Source organism: Schistocerca nitens, chromosome 1 (assembly GCF_023898315.1).
Source record: "Schistocerca nitens isolate TAMUIC-IGC-003100 chromosome 1, iqSchNite1.1, whole genome shotgun sequence".
Classification (NCBI taxonomy): domain Eukaryota; kingdom Metazoa; phylum Arthropoda; class Insecta; order Orthoptera; family Acrididae; genus Schistocerca; species Schistocerca nitens.
In genome coordinates, this window is record NC_064614.1 from 560910087 (window position 1) to 560926093 (window position 16007).

A 16007-nucleotide genomic window follows, 5' to 3' on the forward strand; every position below is an offset into this window, starting at 1 on the left:
TGGCCACAGATAGATAGTGGTACCTGTGTGAAGCTGGGCTGGGTCGGTAGTTTTGCATGTATAAGCAATATGAAAACATTGTAAAAGGGTATCACTTGCATTTTGTGAACAATGGTGAGTCAAGAAAACCACTCACAGAACTGATTATTTTTTGATAGCGTTTAGTAACCGAATTTAGTGACAGATTATCTTGGCGCACTTCAAAATACATTTTCAGCAAATTAGACAAAAATCAGTGACAGAGACATGTTGCAATGTTGAAAGCGTCTGACAGTTTAAGTTACAGAGCTACTGATTCTGTAGTCAAGCATCCTGATGCTTTACCTACTGCAACAAATAACAGATTCAAGACTAGTACTCTAGATCACATCAGAAACAGACTGCCTGTCCAATTCCTCTGACAAGCAGCCCAATGTGTCTTGCCACTGTCTCGAATCTGTGAAGAACAACTGTTTCTGAGGCAGTGGGACCTGTGAATCGGATCATCATGCTGAGTGCCTGCAGGTATATGAACTGTGAAAAGAACAGACACAGAACATCTGAACTAAAAATGTTCCGATTTCTTGTCAAACATGAAGAAAGGTTACAGAAGTGCAGCTTGAACTCAGATGAAAGAATACATAAATTGCAATTAAGAATTAATAAAGAATCCTAAGTATGGGATCCTCTCTATATTTTGTAGCTGTTAGATGCAGGCATAACAGGGTAACTGTGCTTCCTGCACAGGAAGCTATGACGTACCTTTTGCATTCCTTGCTTTTATGTTTTCATTTTTTTTTCAAAGGCAAAGAGAAAAGGTAAAGCGGTAGCCCAGCGTAGAGCAATGTAGTTTTGATTTTCAAATGTTAAAAAACTTTAGATGTTTTTCTTGTTTTTCGGTAAGAGAAAGATCTCGCTCTCTGTTAATGAATGAAGGCAGACACGTTATTTTACAGCGAAATTGGCAGTAGCCATTTTGGTCGTGGGAATAAGTAAAAAGTCTATATTTTATGTGCGTAGAAGAAATAATATTGTAGTAATTCACCAGTGAAAAACTGAGTTGTTATTCCAGGCAGTACATAATATATAAAAATCCAAGAAACTCACCCGTGTACTTTGGAGTTATTAGATAAGATTACAGAAGGAATGATGGGCACGGTCAATACTTTGTAAGTGGATACGGCGATCGGATGTGGTATTATTAATTGGTAAGCATAAATCTACAACAAGAGAGAGACTTTCGTCTATGTGGAACTAATATGAAAAGATTCTTTACCCATTGTTGTATCCAACTCTCCATGCTACTCTACCCCATGCAAGCGTCTTCATCTCTTAATGACTACTGCAACCTCCATTGTTTTGGACCTGCTTACTGTATTCATCTCTTGGTCTCCCTCACTACAATTTTTACCCCCTGCACTTCACTTCACTTCACTCCAACTGGTGATCCCTTGATGTCTCAGAATGCATCATCTCAATCACTCCCTTCTTTTAGTTAAGTTAAGCCATAAATCTGTCCCCCAGATTCTATTCAGTACCTCTTCATTGGTTACACGACATGCCAATCTAATCTTCTGTAGCACTACATTTTCCCTTTTTCAGAAATGCTTTCCTTGCCATTGCCAGTCTAAAATTTATATCCCCTCTTCTTTTACCATCATCAGTTCTTTTGCTGCCCAAACAGCAAAACTCATCTACTACTTTAAGTATTTCATTCCTTAATCTAATTCCCTTGGCGTTGCCCAATTTAATTCGACTACATTCCATTACCCTTGTTTTGCTTTTGTTGATACCCATCTGATACCCTCCTTTCAAGATATTTCCCATTCCGTTCAACTGCTCTTCTAAGTCTTTGCTTTCTCTGACAGAATTACAATGTCATTGGCAAACCTCAAAGTTATTTTTTTATGATTTTGGTTGTAAAGCCATCTTCTAGTACAAAGTGAAAATTGAAACCAATATAAAATATGGATAATGAATTGCAAAGCATAGTGTAATAACATTTGATAAATGCAATTTAACGAAAATTACTTCAGTTTTCACCTTGTGCTTGAAAATGGCTCTACAGTCTACATTGCTATACTGAAGTAAGTAAATAATAAAAAGTTTCAGTCAAATGGTGGCAATAATTTCATTTAAAGAGTCTATTAAGACAGATGTTTCGAAAAAGAGAAAATCTTCACATGATACCATTTCCAGGTTCTAAAAGCATGCTACATACTCAAAAGAACAGAAACAAAAATGGGTGAGTAAGTGTAAAGCCTCATCTACACTGCAGCGAATGGAAGCAAATACAAGCAAATGAGCTTTGACTGACAATTCACCAGACTTCATTACAATTTGTTTTTACCTGTGAACAAGCAATCACAACGAAGGGAAGGGAAAAAAATGAGATAATGTGTTTTAGAGTGCTAACATTATGGATGTTGCATTAAAAAAAAATTGTGGTGTTTATCCTAACTCCATAAAAACACTATATGTAGCTACAAATATTTGTTACTGATATTGGATTATTTTTCCTGCTGTTTTTTACTAAGTAAGCGAAATGGAGCAGAAAAATAAGAATGTAGGGGTCTGAATTTGTATCGAAGAGTGAAATGTGAGGAAGTAGCGCACTTAATACAAAATTGCAGTTATGGCATTCTTTAGAACAATTCGAAAACAACTTCAAACTTGGCTGTTGATGCCTTTCACTGGCTCCTCTTACACTTGAGGAGGAAATTTAAAAGCAAAGCATTAATTACTGACAATCAATGTAAAGCAGTTGGCATGCAAAACAGCGGACAAATGGTCTCTGTGCTGTTAGCGTCAAAATGGAGAGGGCATTAGCTCCTTTCGACACTTCACTGGAAGACCAACCACCACCTGAACACGAGTGAGCACCAACCACTGCATACCAAACATGACCAAATATTCTCTGCTTTTACTGGCCCACTACTTACATGAGAGAACTCATGTTCACCTGTGTTCACTCCACTGCATACCAGACTTAAGCAAGCAACTGGTTAGTGCCCTCTGCTAATCATTTCTATTACTTACTGCCTGTTAGAAGAGCATTTACACAGTCATGAATGGAAGGGAACATAACAGAACAAGTATTTTATCTTGCAGACATTGAGATTATGCATTCACCACTAAAATTTTTCTCACTGAGGAGGCAAAGCACTGAAGGGGAAGCAACATTATAGAGATAATATGTTACCCTTACGAAGAAAAAACACTTCAAAGAGAAGATCAATTTCAGGAATGTTAAGACACACACTGAACAGCAAGTGAGCTCCTACAAACCAAACATGACAATGTCGTTAGCTCACACCCGCCTACCATCCACTCACGAGAGAATGCATTTTATAACTGTGGTGATGTTTGTACGCTCAGTGTTAATCAGGCTTAATATATTCTTATAATACAGACCTCATAAGTGACTGAAATGTAATGTAGGATAGTCTCTTGAATGTTATCAGGGAGCTAGTAATCAAAGTGTAGTCAAGCATTTCCAGACTACTATTTAAAGACCTTATTTCAGCTGTTTTTCTTTTGGAGAAGGGGGGGGGGGGCATAATTCCGTTAAAACTCACTGACAGTCATTTGCCTCCCTGTTTGTTCCACAAAATGAATGTGAAAATGGCAGTTCATGTTCCTAAATGGCAGTTCATGTTCCTAGCCACTTTACTGCTGCAGCTGCCAGAACTTTTATAGCAACTAAGGAATTGCAGATAGGTACGGTGAGGGCAGAGACTAGCGAAGGCAGAGGCCAGGTGTTATGCATCTGAAGAATATGTTGTAGGGACAGTCCCCACCTGTGCATATTAAAGAAACTGGTGCTGCTATGAAGGATCCAGACAACACAGGCTGTGAAGTACCCATTGAAGTTAAGCACACTGTGTTGGGCAGCATGTTCGGCAACTGGGTAGTCCTGATGTCTGCCGGCCACAGTTTGCAGAGGCCATTTATGTGGACAGATAGCTTGTTAGTTGTCCTGCCCAGAGAGCAGCACAGTGGTTGTAATTTAGTGTGCAGATCATATGACTGCTTTCACAGATAGTCCTGCCTTTGATGAGATAGGAGAAGACTGTGACCAGATTGTTGTAGGAGATAGTGGGAGGATATACGTGGTACGTCTTGCATCTAAATCTGTTAAACGGATATGAGCCATGAACCAAGAGGTTGGGTTGGGTTGTTTGGGGGGGGGAGGAGGAGGAGGAGGAGGAGGAGACCAGACAGGGAGATCACCGGTCTCATGGGATTAGAGAAGGATGGGGAACGAAGTCGGCCGTGCCCTTTCAAAGGAACCATCCCAGCATTTGCCTAGAGCGATTTAGGGAAATCACGGAAAACCTAAATCAAGATGGCCGGATGCGGGATTGAACCACCGTCCTCCCGAATGCTAGTCCAGTGTGGTAGCCACTGCGCCACCTTGCTCGGTCAAGGGGTTGGGAACGGGGTCGGAATAGAGATGGATAAGCATACTGCATGCATCCAGTGGACGACAGAATACCACTGAGGGTGGGATGGGGAGGATAGTGAGCAGGATATTACTCATTTCAAGGCATGACAAGAGGTAGTCGAAAACCTGGCACAGAAAGTGTTTCAGTTGCTCCAGTCCTGGGTGGTACTGAGTCACGAGGGAAATGCCCCTTTGTGACTTACAGTGTGAATGTGGGAGGTGGCAGTGCATGGGAGATTGTTTCTGGACAGGGTTGGGAGAGTAATTTCAGTCTGTGATGGCCTCAGTAAGACCCACTGACATATTTGGGCAGGGACTGCTCATCTTTACGGATGTGACAACTTCGGATGGCTAAAATGTATGTAAGGACTTTGGAATGGATGGCAGCTGTTGAAGTGGAGGTGGTATTGGAGGTTAGTAGGTTTGATGTGGTTAGAGGTATTGATGTAGTCATCCTTGAGGTGGGGGTTAACAATGAGAAGCTGGCATGTTGGGTTGAGGACCAGGTGAAGTGAATGGAGTAGTAGGTGTTGAGGTTCTGGTGGAAAGTGTATAGGGTGTTCTCACCTTTGGTCAAGATCACAAAGGTGTCATCAGTGAATGTGAACCAGGCGAGGGGTTTGGGATTTGGTGTAGTTAGGAAGGATTCCTGTAGATAAGCCATGAAGAGGATGGCATAAGTTGGTGCCATGCTGGTGCCCATTACGGAGCCATAGATTTGTTTGTGGGTGATGCTTTCAAAGGTGAAATAACGGTGGGTGAGGATATAGCTCATTATGGTGGGCAGGAAGGAGGTTGTAGGTTTGGAGTCAGTTTGGTACTGTGAAAGTTAGTGTTCAACAGCACAAAGGCCATGGGCATTATGGATGATAGTGTAGAGGGAGACTGCTTTTATAGTGACCAGCATGGTGCCAGGTGGTAAAGGAACAGAACTGTGAAGAATCTGTGTAGGAAATAGTTGGAGTCTCTTATGCAGGAGGATAAGTTATGGGCAATAGGCTGAAGGTGTTGATCCATGAGAGGAGGGATTCTCTCAGTGGGATCACTGTAGCCAGTCACAATGGGGTGTCCTGAGTGGTAGGGTTAATGGGCTTTAAGGTCACTGTAGCATGATTTGTAGGTGGACATATCTCACAGCTGGCAGAGTCCCACTGCCATGTACTCCCTGTTGTTCATAACCACAACGGTGGAGCCTTTGTCAGCAGGTAGGATTACAAGGTTGGGATCAGTATGTAAGTGGTGGAGTGTAGTTCTTTCTTCAGATGTTTGGTAAATGATGGTGAGGCAAGGTTTGAGGTTAAGAAATTTTGGAATGTTAACAGGGAGTGATTTGTGCACACAAAGGGTGGATTAAAGTTGGGCGGAGGAGTGAACCGAGTCAGGCAGGGTTCAATATTGGCTTTGGGTTGAATCCAATTGACAGTTGGTGGTAAAAAAGTGTTTCCACTGCAGGGAGAAGGAGAGAGAGTCTCTAAGCATATTTGAATTTGGGAGTGGGGCAAAAGGTATGGCCTTTGAAAAGAGCTGACCCTTCTGTGGGACTGAGGCTTTTGGAGGACAGGTTCATGACTGGGTTTCAGGTCTCTTTAGATGTTGGTGGGAGTGAGTTTCAGAGGGTGTGATAAATTTAGTTATTGTATGAGGTTTGATTTTGTCTAACACTTTTTCCTCCACTCCATAAACTATCTCAGTTTTCCTTTGTTTCTATTCTCTAATGCATTACTTTACTCAATGTCATCCTTTTCTTTCTCTTCTTTCCAATGTTTTACTGTCACCTTATAAACAGCACATACTGATTTCCAAGCCAAACTGGATCAACGGTCTCATTTGTGAGACACAATCTGCTATGTGGTCGCGCAGATCGATTGTGCACCATCTCGTGTCGTGACTATAAGGAATTTATAATGCAGATGAATGAAAACCTTGGTATGCACGAGTAAATGCTTGTAAACTTACATCAAAATAGTTCTTTAGTCAAAACAGAATTCATTATTTCTATTTTGCTAAAGTAACAGTTTAACAACACTACTTACAGTTGCTAAGGGTCCTTCATCAATATTACAGCTGGTCCAGGCATTCCAATTTGGTTGTGGTGGAGACCAAGGCACTACACCAGCAGACTGAGGTTTTGCAGTAATGAATTCTTCAAGAACATGATCAGTAACCAAGGACACAGGATTTTCTGAACTTGCAGGCTGTAAGTTATTACAGATTTATTAAATTCAGACCTAGAAAGTTATGAAATATAGTATTATTCTATTTCTAGTTGTAACTGAACCTGGCACTTGGTGCTTATTTCTACTGTGCATACTTAAGTGAGAACGATATTTCAGTGGGAAACATATATCACACCAGAAATAACTGAGGTCATATGTTACGCACATGAACTTCGTCAAGATATAATAGAACTACAAATGTAACTTAATACATATTTTCAAATAATACAGAAACTGTACAAAATTAGATGATCCCAAATCATTTTTAAAGTGCAAAAGATCAAACTAATCAGTTGGGAAATCAGAAGTGTAGAATTTAAATGTTGGGAGGTGTACCAGATTATATTCAACAACAAGTTCAATATCTAGAGAGACACACAACAAAAGGTTTACTACTGAACAGAAGCACAGTGTGTTTCTAAATTAGTTACACAATAGAAGCCTTTAATTGAGAAATAGGTATGATGCAGAGGTGCTCAGTGTTGTTTATAGTTTCATGAATCCAAATCCACTACTACAGTTTATAGACGATTCAGGACTACATATCACAAGCCACCAGCTCAAAGACAAACTGTTATTAATGACGTCATCACCATCAAGTTGTCATGTATCTCCACAGGGACGTGCCAACTTTGACTGGACATGGTGGAATAACATCCTGGCAACCATGATCACCTGGTTTAAACCCAATGGACTTCTGTGTAGGGGGTTACATTAAAGACAGTGTGTTTGTTCCTCAACTTCTGGAAAATATCGATAAGCTGTGACAATGGGTAACACAAGCAGTTGTCATCATACATCAAGACTTGCTTCTTGGGATATGGAAGGAAACTGATCACAGATTGGATATTTATTGTGTTACAAAAGGTAGCCACATACAATATTTGTAAATAAAACTTGAAGATATGCTACATTCAGTGCTGTACCAAACATTTCTGCAAGTTATTTACCTTTTTTCACAATTAATGGTTACTTTTGTATAAGTAATTTATAAATACCCTGCATTGGTGCAAACAGCCAAAAATGATGTACATATACAGAGAGAAAAGTAAAATAAAACACTGAACAGAACGAGGCAGCTATTAAACAGATGGCAAGAGTTTCATTAGACAATAAGAATGAGTATGTCGCTCCTGTCTGGAGGAACTCTGCCCATTCTAGTCAAGTTGTTATGGCTCTCTATGAGAAAGGCTACATAGTCGCAGAGTGCCTAAGACGAAGTCCCCTCAATAATATCTTTCAATTGGTGGTAGCACTTCAAGACGTATGACGTCACGTAGCATTAGAGATCAAAAGGAAGTAGCAAGAAACAGATTCACAGCAGAACTCTTGCTTTCGTATCATGCCTGATACCCAGAAAAAGCTTCCTGCTTACAACAGCACTAATTCCAACTATAGCAGAACCCCATCAAACTGAGATGTGGAGACAATGTCTTGTGAAGGATTACAGACAGCAAAAAGGAAGCAACCAACCAGCTGTCATCTGTAATAAGGGACTTGAAAGACCCTCGACAGACTGACAATAGGAGTGATAAAGTGTAAAATTAACTTTGAAGTAATGGGGTATCAGTAATGAACTTTGTGAATGTGGGGCAAGGCAGGACTGTGAACACTTGTTGGTTTGCAGTAATCAAAGGGAAGCCTATGATTTGGAAGAATCGTTTTCAGTGAATGACCATGTCATTCTGACTGCTGAACATTTGACTCACAAAGTGTGAATTCTCTTAATCATTAATATTAGATCATAGTTTTAAGATTATATTGTATTGTTTTGCACTGATAAATGAAAAAATTATGAGAAATTTAGAACTGAAAGAGCAGTCAGACTAAGAGGTTCCACCATGAAAACTATTTGCAGCAGTTGTAAATGAATTTTGCAGACCTTTTAGCTGGAAAAAAAGAAGGAATTCATCTTAATGGAATATGCCTGAACTACCTTTGTTTTGCTGGTAACATTTTACTGTTTACATCTACTGCAGAAAAACTTTCAACAATATATCCAAAACTGAATAAATCAGTTTTGAAAGCATATCTGCAAATCAATTACAGTAACACTAAAGTAATTTATAGCTAACACACAAAAATAAAATATGTACAAGTTAACAAGGTATTCATAGATAAATTGATGAGCATCTACTTTTATGTCATTTCAATCAGCCCCTACAGGGGCAGTTACAGAGTTAACTGGAAGAGTAAATATAGCATGCAGTACTTTTGGATAACTGAACACGATTTTCAAAGCTAAGTTTATGATGTGGTTGAAAAAGAAAGCTTACATGATTAGTGTAAGCAGTTTTGATTTGTGGTTGTAAAACATTTAAATGCAAGAAATATTAAATAACCGAGGTTTATTCAGTGAGCAACAGAGATGTGCACATGGGGACTTATCAAGAAAGAGGAGAATGAATTGTAATGTGGCACCACAATGGGAGCCATGCTCCATTCCAGCTCATTTCATATAAAATCATTGCATATAAGGAAATCTTGTTGCCCTCACACCACAGATGTTTTTGAAAAATTGGTGTAAGAAGTAATGAAAGTTAAAAGTATTTTTTCCTGAATTTGTCTTCATGAACTGGCGTTGGTAGAAAAGGTGGGTTGGTTTCTAAAATTTCTTTCTGAGCCCCCCCCCCCTTTTTTTTTTTGCAAATTTCAGGAATTTTTTTGCCGAGTTTCACCATCTTAATTTCTGTTTCACATAATGCCTACTGCCATTTTCAACATAGAAATATGAGAAAGTTGTTTGTTCTGTTTAGTAATTTCAAACAAAGAACATAAATAAAAGAATATTCATTTCATTTTGTGACTCTTAGCTAGTGTACAAGAAATTACTTTCAGTTCACATAAAATATATCCGTAACATCCTAAGAAGTGTTCATTGTTTTAAAGAAGTTATCAATGGAGAATACAGAATCTGATCCGAAAGTATATAAATGATTAGTGCTTGTGCTACAATCAGGCAAAGTCATTAAAATACTTTCAGATGGAATCCAGCACCCATCACCAGGAAATAACCACAAACTAATAAAAGTCCACTTCGTCTCAGGGATTTGATCTTTGCATCTCTATATTTTCAGTGATCTCAAGAAATTTCCAACAGCAGAATTGGTTATTGCAGATAGCGGCAATGAACATTTATTCTTTATGCGTAATGAAGGTTTCGTTTTGAAGCTCAAGACAAATTTTTATGGATTAAGTAGATGATGAAACATTTTTCACCAACCTAATTTCATTCAGTGACTCAAAAAAAAAAAAAAAAAAAAAAAAAAAAAAAAAAAAAAAAGAGAGAGAGAGATCAATCTTGTCCCAGGAATGGTAGAACCTGTTTGTTAAATTCTGTCATCATCTTTGTCTTAACATAAAATGTTTGTATTCCAGGAACAAACGTTTGTATTCCTGGAACACGAGTTGTGACAAATGTAAACAGATCTTTTGGGCTTAAAATGTGATCATCATTTAGATAAGGTAAACTTGAACTTGTTGCTAAACTTTTAACAGGACGACCAACTCCATCACACACATTTTTGCGGTGACTAGTTGCAAAAAAATTTCATTCTTCAATTATCTCATGATCTTGGTTGTGATGTCACAAATTCACAAATTTCTTAAAGCATTTATAGTGTGTAGAACTAACATCATTGAAGTAAATGACATGTTGGATGTGTGTTGTTTGGTCCATTTTGTCAAAAAGAAACTATAAAATGCGAAGCAGAATAGGTAAGGCTGCTAATTTCTTCATCTGTGGAGCTAATAAGTGTATAAGCTATCTTGGCTATGATAATGCTTTAATATGCTGCTCATACTAGTTCACAGTTTTCTGTGTAGTAATTAATTCGTCACCAAATAAATAATGAGTACTTACTAAATTAACTGGTTTTATATTTAATCCATCAAGAACATCAAAGATCTGAGATTCCAGCTCAGGACTGATATTAACTTCATATGGTGGTAATTGTTCTGTTTCTTTATTTCTTTTAAGTGTCCCACTGAATGCTTCGATCACACCCAAATGGAATAGCTGCCGCACAATAGACAAGGCACAGCTTTTGGAAGCTGACTGTTTGTTTGATCCTGTCTCTCTTCCTGTAACAGCTAAAATACACATCAGTTTATTAAAACCCTTTTTACATTCTTGCACTACAACTTGATGTTATTTTGACTTAATTCATAATAAAGATGTTGACTAAAACATTTAATAGAATTATAATGAGTATACACAATTATTAATGACTGTAAAGTGTGTGAGGATAGATCAGCAGTCACGAAATTGAAGAAGTGCTGCAGACACACCCGGTTTGTATAAATGACAAATTAATTTGATTCAAGACAACTTTTGTCCAATAACAAAACAAACATTGCTGTCCATCCACCACACAGAACTTTTTCTATTTGGTGAGAAGGATCAATCTATCTTCACACATGTAATATGTTCTAGCATGAATTCTCCGTTGTTATTATAAATGTATTACTTCTTCCTTTATTAAATGATATTAAGAGAGAAAACCCTACATGCCGTTGTATTTGTATTACTTACTATTTATAACATACTTGTCATAACTGTGCTGCCATCTGAAATAACTAGTCCCTAAGTACCTATGGACTGGCCACCAATTGGCATTTCGTGACATAATTCTTGGTGTGAGGCCACATCATGATGTATAAAGAAAAATTGTATTTCTGTTCATGCAGCTCCTGGAAGTGTGACAGCCTAGGATTTTTATACACCATGTTATCAAAAGTATCCGGACACCCCAAAAATCATACTTTTTCATATAAGGTGCATTGTGCTGTCACCCAATGCCAGGTATTCCATATCAGCGACCTCAGTAGTCATTAGAAATCGTGAAAGACGAGAATGAGGCACTCCACAGAACTCACGGACTTCGAACAGGGTCACGTGATCGGGTGTCACTTGTGTCATATGTCTGTACACGAGATTTCCACGCTCCCTAAACATCCCCAGGTCCACTGCTTCTGATGTGATAGTGAAGTGGAAAAGTGAAGGGACATGTACAGCACAAAAGCATACAGGTCGACCTCATCTGTTGACTGACAGAGACGGCCGACAGTTGAAGAGGGCCATAATGTGTAATAGGCTAACATCTATCCAGATCATCACACAGGAATTCGAAACTGCATTGGGATCCACTGCAATTTAGGCAGGAGGTGAGACAACATGGATTTCATGGTCAACTGGCTGCTCTTAAGCCACACATCATGCCGGTAAATGCCAAATGACACCTCACTCTGTGTAAGGAGTGTGAACATTGGACAATTGAACTGTGGAAAAATATTGTGTGGAATGACGAATCACGGTATTCAAGGTGGCGATCTGATGGCAGGGTGTGGGTATGATGGATGCTCAGTGAACATCATCTGCCAGTGTATGTAGGACCAACAGAAAAATTTGTAGGCGGTGGTGCTGTCATGTTTTTCATGGAGGGGGCTTGCACCCCTTATTGTTTTGCATGGCACTATCACAGAACAAGCCTACATTGATGTTTTAAGCACCTTCTTACCTCCTACAGTTGAAGAGCAATTCGGGGGTGGCGACTGCATCTTTCAACATGATCGAGCACCTGTTCATAATGCACGGCCTATGGCGGAGGGGTTACACGACAATAACATCCCTGTAATTGACTGGCCTGCACAGAGTCCTGACCTGAATCCTATAGAACACCTTTGGGATGTTTCGGAACACCGACTTCGGGCCAGGCCTCGCCGACCGACATCGAAACCTCTCCTCAGTGCAGCATTCTGTGAAGAATGGGCTGCCATTCCCCAAGAAACCTTCCAGCACCTGATTGAATGTATGCCTGCGAGGGTGGAAGCTGTCATCAAGGATAAGGGTGGGCCAACACTATGTTGAATTCCAGCATTACCAATGGAGGGCACCATGAACTTTTAAGTTATTTTCAGCCACGTGTCCAGATACTTTTGATCCCCAATTGTATTCAACCAAAGTTTAGCATACCAAAGTGTTATACAAACTTCGTACATTGGTGGATCCTTTTGTTGGGAGACAGACTTCAAGGTACAGTACCTATTGAGAGAAGACTTTTAATCTCACCATAGGGGGGCCTGAAAGAAGGTTTGTCATTGCTGGGCTGTTAGCTTCACATCATCTTCAGCCTTCAGTCCCATACTTTCAGCAACTCACACTCCCAATGACACATGGCCATACACATCAACAGCAATATCACTGCATTTAGAGGGACAGTAAATTGCACAACAACATGGATTCCAAACTATCCATTAGCTGTCACATAATTATTTTCACTGAATTTCTACACATTTCAATACTCTGTCCTTTCTCAGACTGAGAAGGCTGGCTGTGTTTCTCTGGGTCTGGGTTAATGAATTATATATAGCTTTAAGCACACTCAAGAATTGAATAGTGGAAATTTGTTCCATGAATACATCTCTTCCACTCCAGTCTTCCTACAAATGTCTGACTGTCAGCCATGCTTAATTCGTCTGCTAACTGGATCTTCAGGACAACTGGGGAAAAAACCCAGACCAGCCAAGAATGTCGTCAGGCGTGAACTCGTGCATATCTTCATGTAACTGCAATTCTCAATAAAACAGTGACTTCCAACAGGCTGTAGTATGTTCCCCTTTACTCCTGTAACTGAACTTTATACACAGATGCAAGCCAAGCCTTCCGGATTCACTGTTCACAACACAAACTACACCTGTGCAATGCCCTAAAGACGTTGCAAGTGTCTTTCATTATTGGAATAGTGTTATGTGTCTTTGTGAGTGCATTATGTTAGTGCTAATTGAATTTGAATATGGGCTAATTGTCAGAGCCAATATTGGGGGTGCTTCTGTAACCAAGGTAGCCCAAGTGTTTGGTGTTTCAAGAGACACTAAATCAAAGAATTAAACTACAGGCAGGGAAAGAAAAAAAAAAAAAAAAAAAAAAAAAAAAAAAAAAAAAATCTACCAAGCCACAACACAGACGGAAGTCTCTTATGAGTGAGCATGAGGGTTGGACATTGAAGAGGATTGTAATGAAAAATAAGGGGATGGCAGCTGCAAGAGTCACTGCAGTATTGAATATTGCACTATGGAACCTTGTCGGCACCAAAACAACATGCAAGAACCTCCATAAGCAGGGAAATGCAGGACGAGCTGGAATCCCAAAACAACTCACCAGTGATGAAAATGTCTATAATGGGAAAATGTGGTACCTAAGCCATAAAACATGGACTGTGGAGTAATGGAAGGAAGTCATATTTGGTTGGATGAGTTTTGTTTCACACTGTTTCCAACTTCTGGCTGAGTTTATGTCCCAAGAGTGAAACATTGTGGGCGTTCGGTGATGTTTTGGGTAGCCATATCACAGTATTCTATGGGCCTCATTGTTGCGCTGCAAGGTTGCATTACTGCCATCAATTATGTGACCATTCTGGCTGATCAGGTCTATACCATGGTACAATGTTTGTTCTTTAATTGTGACTCTAGTCTTCCAAGGCAATATGGCCTCTGTTCATACAGCTCACATCGTACCGGACTGACTTTGTGAGCATGAGTGTACATTGTTGCTTCTACCCCAGATCTCAATGTTATTGAGCCTTTGTGGTTTACTTTGGAGAAAAAGATGTGTGATCACTATCCACCTCCATCATTGTTACCTGAACTTACCACAGTTTTTCAGGAAGAATGGTGTAAGATTTTCTTGAGAACCATACAGTGCCTGTATTTATCCATTCCAAGATTTTGAATGCTAGCGGGTTTCCTACACTGTAACAGGCATCGTCATGTGTTGTGTTTTGGTTTTGGTGTTTTCGTATTTTGTACACCCTCTGTATACGGATAAAGGAGCTTTTGAGGGGGTGAGAGATCTGTTTAGAGCAAAAGGAATTCCAACAGAAATAAGAAAGACATTTTGTGAATATTTTGTCTATAGTGCAGTATTATACAACAGTGAACCATACACTGACAGAAAGAGGAGAAATACTTGGGTACTTCTGAAATGTGGTTGTGGAGGAAAATGTTTAAAATGAAACGGACTGACAGAGTGTTGAATGAAGAGTATTTCTGGGAATGCCAGATATAAAAAATGATAAGAATGAGGAAAATAACTATGGCAAGTACTGCAAAGAAATCACCTCCAATGAATAGTCAAAATAAGACAAAGAGTAAGATTTTGAATGCTGTATGACATTAAAAAAGATCCAAGTTACCAAACTACACAGAGTGGGGAGTGTCCAGTCAATCCTTGCTGTAAGATAGATATACTAAATAAAAAAAAAAGTGCCATGAGATAATGTTTTATACACTCCCAAAAGACCTTGTTGTTCACAGGTGATCTATCAAAATAATTAGTGTAGTATGATAACGAATATCATTGAGTCTGATAGTTATGGGAGCAGTTCAACTCTTCCCTCCAATACTAAATTGGGAAGCCCTTGATGCTTGATGTCTCAGAATGTGTCCTACCAACTGATTCCTTCTTTTAGCCAAGTTGTGCCACAAATTTCTTGTCTAGCCAAACCCATTCAGTATCTTGTCATTAGTTACTTGATCAACCCATCTAATCTTCAACATTCTTCTATAGCACCACATTTCAAAAGCTTCTATTCTCTTTTTGTCTAAACTATTTTGTCGTCCACATTTCACTTCTGTACATGGCAACACTCCATACAAATATCTTCAGAAAAGACTTCCTAACACTTAAATCTATATCCGATGTTAACAAATTTTTCTTCTGTAGAAATGCTTTTTTAGCCATTCACTGTCTATGTTTTATATCCTCTCTACTTTGACCATCATCAGTTATTTTGCTGCCCAAATAGCAAAACTCATCTACCACTTTAAGTGTCTCATTTCCCCTGGTTTAATTAGATTGCATTCCATTATTCTTGTTGTGCTTCTAACATAAGTTGTAGGGTCGGTATTACCTTGCATGTGCCTACATTTCTCCACAATCCAAACTGATCTTCCCCAAGTTTGGCTTCCACCAGTTTTTCCATTCTTCTGTAAAGAATTTGTATCATTATTTTGCAACCATGATTTATTAAACTGATAGTTCGGGAATTTTCACACCTGTCAGTAACTGCTTTCTTTGGAATTTGAATTACTACATTCTTCTTAAAGTATTTCGCCTGTCTTATACATCTTGCACACCAGACAGAAGGGTTTTGTCAATGGCTGGCTCTCCCGAGGCTATCAGTAGTTCTGACGGAATATCGTCTACCTCTGAGACCTTGTTTCGACTTAGATCTTTCAGAGCTAGGACAAATTCTTCTCACTGTATAATTTCTCCCATCTCATCTTCACTTTCTATAATATTGCCTTCAAGTTCATCTCCCTTGCATAGACCCTCTATATTCTCCTTCCACCTTTTCGTTTTCCCT

At 39.1% G+C, this 16007-nt stretch overlaps 1 protein-coding gene across 3 annotated transcripts in view; it reads right to left on the reverse strand.

The window, feature by feature from the left end:
- The window catches only part of LOC126254637 (dosage compensation regulator), a 184831-nt gene that overhangs the window by 74459 nt on the left and 94365 nt on the right, over positions 1-16007 (reverse strand). For all 3 annotated transcript variants that reach the window (XM_049955330.1, XM_049955329.1, XM_049955331.1), the window contains 2 exons: positions 10505-10734; positions 6460-6621 (listed from right to left, as the gene is read on the reverse strand). In XM_049955330.1, the coding sequence (XP_049811287.1) occupies positions 6460-6621; positions 10505-10734 (392 nt within the window). The remainder of the gene's footprint in view (positions 1-6459; positions 6622-10504; positions 10735-16007) is intronic.